Source organism: Buteo buteo, chromosome 21, assembly GCF_964188355.1.
Source record: "Buteo buteo chromosome 21, bButBut1.hap1.1, whole genome shotgun sequence".
NCBI lineage: Eukaryota > Metazoa > Chordata > Aves > Accipitriformes > Accipitridae > Buteo > Buteo buteo.
Window position 1 is genome coordinate 2199252 of NC_134191.1, and position 7096 is coordinate 2206347.

General features: G+C 53.6%; 1 protein-coding gene across 1 annotated transcript; it reads right to left on the reverse strand.

The window, feature by feature from the left end:
* Positions 1-232: 232 nt before the first annotated feature.
* Positions 233-5167, reverse strand: BHLHE40 (basic helix-loop-helix family member e40). The gene is made up of 5 exons (XM_075052689.1): positions 4875-5167; positions 4688-4757; positions 4407-4514; positions 3616-3739; positions 233-2577 (listed from the first exon to the last, which is right to left on the reverse strand). Exons 1-5 carry the CDS (start codon positions 4955-4957, stop codon positions 1718-1720), a joined length of 1245 nt encoding a protein of 414 aa, XP_074908790.1. The 5' UTR covers positions 4958-5167; the 3' UTR covers positions 233-1717.
* Positions 5168-7096: the final 1929 nt, after the last annotated feature.

A 7096-nucleotide genomic window follows, 5' to 3' on the forward strand; every position in this document is an offset into this window, starting at 1 on the left:
AGAATTATTTTATTAAGTATTTTTAAACAACTACTTAACATTTACTCAAGATAAAAATATGTACAATATCCCACCTTGAAGAAGGCTCCAAAATATAAACACTGTACCTCTCCCTAGAGAAAAACAAAAAATTCTTCTCCTCAGAAAAACAAAAGACAACCCAGAAACAAGAATACATTCATATTTCTCACTTCTTTATGCTCAAGTAGTTATACAAATAATAGACATCTGAAACGTTTTACCTTTTAATATATTTATATAATATATATATATTTATAACAGGATTTTACAAATAAAGGCAACAACTGTATACCAAAAAAAAAAACAAAAACAAAAAACCAACAACAAAATAAACGTTAGAACACAATCTGCAATCAAGCATAGTGCATCTCAACAGCTGGTGCAATGGGAGGGAGAAATGAAAATCCATACAACAGGGTTTCTGGACACGAGTTCTCAAAACCAGTAAGGAAAAAAAACCCACCACAAACCAGCACTGCATTTTGCAGTGAAGTTTGGTTTTGGTTTTTTTTTTTAAATTAAAAAAAAAGCCAAATTGGACATGATGTTCCTCTGCAGAGAAAGACCCTCGCAGTCTAATGGGACAAGTGTCAACACCCTAACCCTCTTTCTTTAATACAGTAATGTGGGCCAGGGTTTGCCAAGGAGACTAAGGAATTTAGATGCTCAAACCCCAGCGGGATTAGACTCCTTTGAAAATCCCAGCCTTTTCATTTTTCAAAGGCACTGACGGGGGCATATTCAGCGGGCATCATGCTGTCGACTTGGGCTGAACTGCTCCCTCTTGCACGAAACTCTCGACTCGCCCTGGTCAGGAAGCGGCTGCTCACCAGCTGGGCCCCCGCTGGCGGGACTCGTAAAACCATTTTGATTTCCAATAGACCAGACCCAGCGAAACTGTACAGCAGCAACGAGACAGAGGCCTGGAGTCAGGTGCAACAAGCGAAGTGATCCTTGGGATATTTTCTCCCCTACCCGGCCCAAACTAGCAGCTCAAGTTACAGGAAGGGGCGCGTGTTAATTTATTTATTAGATGTACGCCATGTAAAGCTTCCAAGCAGCATCTACCTTTTATTTCTTAAAAAATAATAATATATATATATATATCAGCAAAGGTGTGGAGAGAAACCCGTCTTAAGTCTACCTGACTGTGCATGACCAAGCAGTGACTGCTGCTCTGCTCCTCCTACGCTTTCGGTGGCATCGCCACCACCACCGATCACTCAGACGCTGGCGACTGATGGGGCACCGAATCAGTTCAGCTCAAACCACCAGCAGTGGGGCCGTTGCCTTAAAAGCCGTTATGAGAAGTACCGTATTTTTATACTCACAGACCCTAAAACCAAGTCTGCCTAATGGAATACTTTTTCACAGCTTTGCAATACAGTCGCAGCTGACCGAGTCAACTGTTGTTCTGTGGATGCGGAGAGGGAAGAAGGTGAGGGGTAAAGCACAAAACCCTTCTTTTTTTTTTTTTTTTTTTTTCTTTCGGAAGTAGTTCTGAATCGCTAACCTGGGCGCATCCTTCATCCCTCTCCAAGCTACCTGACAAGTCAGAGAAAAGGGGATTTAGCTTTCTACGCGCAGTGAACCTTAACCCCACACCTCAGTCCAGCCAATATATAAAAGTGAAACAGTCTCAAACTGGGAAAAAAAAAAAGGAAAAAAAAAAAGAAAAAAAAAAGTCACACTGCGCTTAGTCTTTGGTTTCCAAGTTCAAAGGAGGAATCTGCTTCAAAGCTTGAAGCAGGGCCGAGGAGTCGATAGGGGAATGGGCCGGTACAGGAGAAGGGAGTCTCTGGGGCATCAGCAGAGGCGGGGAGATTTTATCGGGGTTCATGAACCCCGTAAGCGCTGCAGCAGAGGCTGGGAGGCTGGGGTACAAGACAGGTACGGAGGCCGGGTACCAGCACTTCTCCAGCATGGGCAGATAGGCTGTCGCGGATGGTGGGATCAAATAGAAAGGCAGGCACAAGGGGGGCTGGTGAGCGTGGGGGCCCAGAAAGCCGCTGGAAGAGCCCATCATGTCGCTGCCAAAAGGGCCCTCGTCCTCCGGCGACTCCAGCCTGCTCCTTTTGGCCGGCGGGTCCTCAGTCTCCTGCTTAATAGAGCTTATTCTCTCCTGGACAGCGTACTTGAGTTCGGTATCCTTTTTGAAATACTGCTGTTCGGATTTGGAGTCACTTTTCTCCAGCTCTCCCCCGTACCCGCTGTCCGTGTCTGTGTCGCTGCCGCTCTGCTCCCCGCTGGAGTGAGCAAATGTCCTCTGGATCACAGGCACGCAGTTTTTCCCATGTCCCTCTGCCGTTTTGGTCAAGGAGACGGGTTTCTCTTTCAAGTCCACCATTTTAGGAGGGATGTCTCCGGACTTGCGGCCGGCTCCGCCCTGGAGCACCTCGGAGGCCATTCGGTGCAGATGGCTGACCAGCTGGGACGACTTCAGGTCCTTGCCGTTCTCGTGCTTTGCCAGGTATTGCAGCATTTCTTTGGCACACATCTGGAAACCGGATCGAAACATTTCCTGGCTGGAATCAAGGTTTCTTGATGACAGGTCACCTGAGGAAACATTAACAGAAAGAAATTAAAAATTAACAACGTGCTAAATAGTTCCGCTGCCATCTTCGAGGCGGACTGGAGGTGATATTAAACTTTGGTTACAGCACAGCTAGAGAGGTGAACTTGATGGTCAACCTGAACCTTGCATACATTCCCTCGACTTCTGCATAAGCGTACGTTTTTATTTGAACACCCGTCCGTCCGCTTTCAGGTGGTAACTTTAAACCTCTTTTTCAGTTCTGTATTTACTGTATATGCCACCTTCAACAGGTGCTGAAGTACGGAGCAAAGGAGTGAGTGAGTCGAGCTGGTGCCTTCTCTGGGAAACACCCCAGGGAAGGCAGAGCGCAACTCGCCCTTCACCTCCGGGCAGAGCTCCCGCAGCACGTCTACCCGCCAGCAGCTCCGCCAACCTCGGGCGATTTTGCTTCAGCTTGAAGCTCTACTGCACTCCCTCTGGCTGTCAGAGCGGTGGAAGGCTCTTCAGAAAAACTAAATTTTACTTTATCAGATTCACGTGAGTGCCACATGTGAAAACAGAAGGAGGAAGTACATCTAAAGCACGATAAGCTGACACACCGGGTCCCCTCTCTGCCTGCAGAACACAGGCTAGCTCCTTGACAGACACCTAAACAAGGCGTGTATAAAGAGCAGATTTATATGTATTTTTCAGAGAAAAAAACCCAACCCAAACAAACAAAAACTGGGTTTGAGCCAAAGCTCACAAACACGAATGGGAAGATTCGAATGGCTTTGGAGAGAACCTCACAGCAAACCCGGGCTTTAAATAAAACTACTTAAAATCCAATTTAATTTCAAAACAACTCCACAGGGCACTCTACATTGACCATCCCGAGAAACGCATCTTTTTCTGCAAAAGCTCATAAGCCAAGCGAGAGAAAATGAAGGCGATTAAAGGCAAGAACTCCTGCCTCCTCCCTTCTCAGGAACGAAGTGTCACAACTGCATTTCAAAGACTCCGAGAGAAAGTCCGTCAAGCGCACGCAGGTTCTCACACGATACGATTTGAATACTCACCGGCTTGTAAACCATTCTGCAAAGCAATTATTTTCTGCTGCTGCTGCTCAATGAGATTGGTTAGTGCTTTCACATGCTTCAAGGTGAGCTCGAGAACCACAGCCTTCTCCAAGTGACCTAGCGTCTGAAAGCAAAGGGACAGGTTGGCGCCTGCCGTGGGGTCGGCCACGCACGCAGGAGCCTGACGGGGCGGCCAATGTTTTCCGAAAAAGAGCGGAAGGACCGATGCGGTTTGGAGAAAAGGCTTAAGGGCAGAGCCTTGATCCCGAACGGTACGGGACTACGAACGACAATATTCCATGAAAATTAAGTTAAACGGCAGGCTCCAGAAAAGCCTATCACGGAATCCTATGGGTATTTTCGGACCAGCCGCATAGCTCAAAGAGAAGTAATTTGTTTATCTGCGCTGCTGCCCCTGCCGGCATCGCGACCTTAGCACAGGGGAATCCGGCCGGGGGCTCCCCTCGCCCGCCAGCAGCGGGGCGGGGGGGGGGGGGCAGTTCCCGCAGGATCCCCGCACCTCCCGGAGTCCTCCCGGGGAAGTTTGGGATGCGATTACAGCCCGCCCGGGGCGTGGGGCACGGGACACAAGGCTGGGGGGCAGAAAAATAAATTAAAAAAAAACCAAAACAAAACCCCAAACCCACCAAATCCCTGCAGAAATGACAGGCAAAGGCCCGGCCGCGGGGGAACCGCTGTCAGCGGCTGGATCCAGCCCCGCCGCCATCGGCGGGTCCCGGGGGTCCGGGGGAGGGGGGGTCCGGTCCCGGGGGGGGTCCGCTCCCGCTTACCGTCAGTTTGAGGTGCTCGGGCAGCAGGTCCTTCAGCTGGGCGATGCACTCGTTAATCCTGTCGCGTCTCTTCTTCTCTATCAGCCGGTGAGGCAACTTGTAGGTCTCCTGCGAAGGGAGCGGGTCAGCGCTCCGCGGCCGGGGGACGGGGCGGGGGACCGGGGGGGGGACACCGGACGCCCTGCACGGCCATCGCTTCTTGCGGGGGGGTGGCTCCCCGAAGAGCTGCCCCAGCGGGAAAACTCCCCCCCCCCTTTTATTTTTTTTCCCCCCCAATTTACCTTATTGTCCTCGCTCCTCTTTAACCCCCTCCTGGGCTTGTAAACTTGGTACATGTGCGCGAAGTCCAGCCTGCACGGGCGACACGAAAGCAGCGAAATTATCCCTGTGTCCCCCCCCCGCCTTGGGGGCCACTCGTCCCCCCGACCCCACCGCTCCGCTCCGTCCCCTCCGCCGGCCGGCGCTTACCCCGGCACGTCGCCGCTCTCCAGGGCGGGCAGCTTGCCCAGGCAGACGGCGGGCGGGGGCTGCGCGCTGGGGATCCGCTCCATGGCGGAGGGGGCTCGCCGAGAACCGTTGAACGGGGTAAGGGGGGGGGTGGGGGAAACGGGGAACGGGGGGGGGAGGTAAGACCCTCAGGGCGGGCTGCTCATCCCTCGTCCGCGCCTGCTGGGGGCTGAGGAGCGGCGGAGCGGCGGCGGGCCGGGTTAAATGCGGGCGAGTGGGTGGACGGGAGGCGACGTGCGCTACCCTGTGACTGCCGGCACGTCTGGCGGCCGACGGGGCGGGCGGACGCGGACGGCCCCCCCCGCCCGGTCCGTCCCCGTTCCCGTCCCCGTCCCGTCCCCCCCCCGCCCGTCACATGAGCCTCACGTGGCGGCAGCGCCGCCGCCGCCGCGCAACGTGCCGGGGGGGGCGGGGGGAGGCGGGGCCGTGTGTGTGTGTGCGTGTGTGTGTGTGTGTGTGTCGTGTCCCCCCCCCGCCAAAGCTCGCACGTGTGTGTCCCGGCGGGATCCGCCGTGTGTGTGTGTGTGTGTGTGTGTGTGTGTGTGTTCCCCCCCCCCCCCCCGCCATCAGCCCCGCCGGCGTGTGCGGCTGGGGACGGTGTCTGCAGTGGGGGGAGAGGGCGGGGGGGGGGGAACCGGGCTTTGAAACCGTGCCGGGGGGGCGGGGGGGGGCGACCGGCGCGGATGGGGGGGTACCGGCTGCTGCGTCTTACCGACCTGGCAAAAACAAACCCACCCCGAACCCCAACCCCAATCCCTGACACTACACCCCCCCCCGAACCCCAACCCCACCCCCGAACCAAAAGAGGGGTGAACATACAGCGGAATTCAGTCCACAGGGTTGGAACTTTGGGGAAAAAAAAAATAAAAAATAACCCGGAGTCACCCCAAAACCGGCGGTAGGTACGTGCCGGTATGGCAGAGGGGTTTAGGACTTTTCACGCTTTTGCAAAGCGTGCGCGGTTCTGCGATGCCAGCTGTTGCAAAACGCGGAGCGCGGTTATGACAAGGTGTACCTGCCAAAGCAAACCTCCCCTCTGGAAGGGCTACGGTCATTCCCCCCCCTCCCCGCCGAACGCTGAACAAGCAGAGGCAAGCTCATCAGATAAAAGGCGCGTTTGCCGAGATAAGGTAATGGCAGAACCCCAGCACAGAGCCTCTGCTATCGCCTGCGAGAGTCCTGGTCCGCTCCACCTCGGGAGGAATCTGAGGTCAGGAGGCATTACGTGAGAGCACAAAGAGATTTTGTACGGGTGATGGAGACGGGCCTTTTAGGGCTCCCCGCCAGCTGAAGGTGCGTCTCGTTACCAGGAGGAATCCTGAGGGGAGCCGGAGCCTCGCAGAAATCTGCTAGCCGTAAATGCAAGGTTTATGAAAAACAAAAAGAAACCTCCTTACGAGATCCCAGCTGCATCTCCGGCAGAAACAACGCAGCGCTGTAGCAGTGACACGGAACCCCCAAAAAGCAGATGCTTAGCTTGTCCCGCTCGCTGTGGCCTTCTCGGTATATCGCGCCTGAGCCCGCAAACCTGGCGTTGACGGCCACGATCCGCTGGCCCATCCTGAGGGTCCGCTGGGATGCTGCAGACCCAGCCCACCACGGAGGAGAGGACTTACTGGAAACGGAGCGCTGAATATAAATAGGGGCAGGATGACAGCTCCGATTGTCTTTCGGACGGGGACCGAACAAATTCAGCAACAGGCATCAGAAAAAGATGGCAGTGATGTGTCTGTCCCTTCCTGCAGTTTAGGGGAAAGGAACCAGCGTCAGCAACGGGTACTGAATCAGGTGGTCCGTGCCCTCTCTGCCCTCAAGACCCAAGCTGTTATTTTGCAAACAAAGGGTGAAAAAAATACGTACAATTTTTAATCTGTCCCATCACTGACCCTCTGTCCAAGGCAACAGAAATAATTAAAGCTTGCTGCAGCTGATTGCTAATGAAAAATGAGGTTTGGGGTCAACCTGCTCCACATTTTAAGTTCAGACTCCGAGTGTACGTGGACAGTTTCATGCCCGTGAATTCTCTGACTCCTGCATGCTCTTTCAGATATTTGGTACATTCCTGCAGTGGGTGGTGAGCTACAAATCAGGGTCAGAGGTAATCCCCAATTATTTAGCCCTTTTACTGTTCTCGTGCTTGCCAAACAATTCTCCATATCAGGATTTGCTCATGACCTTAAGGG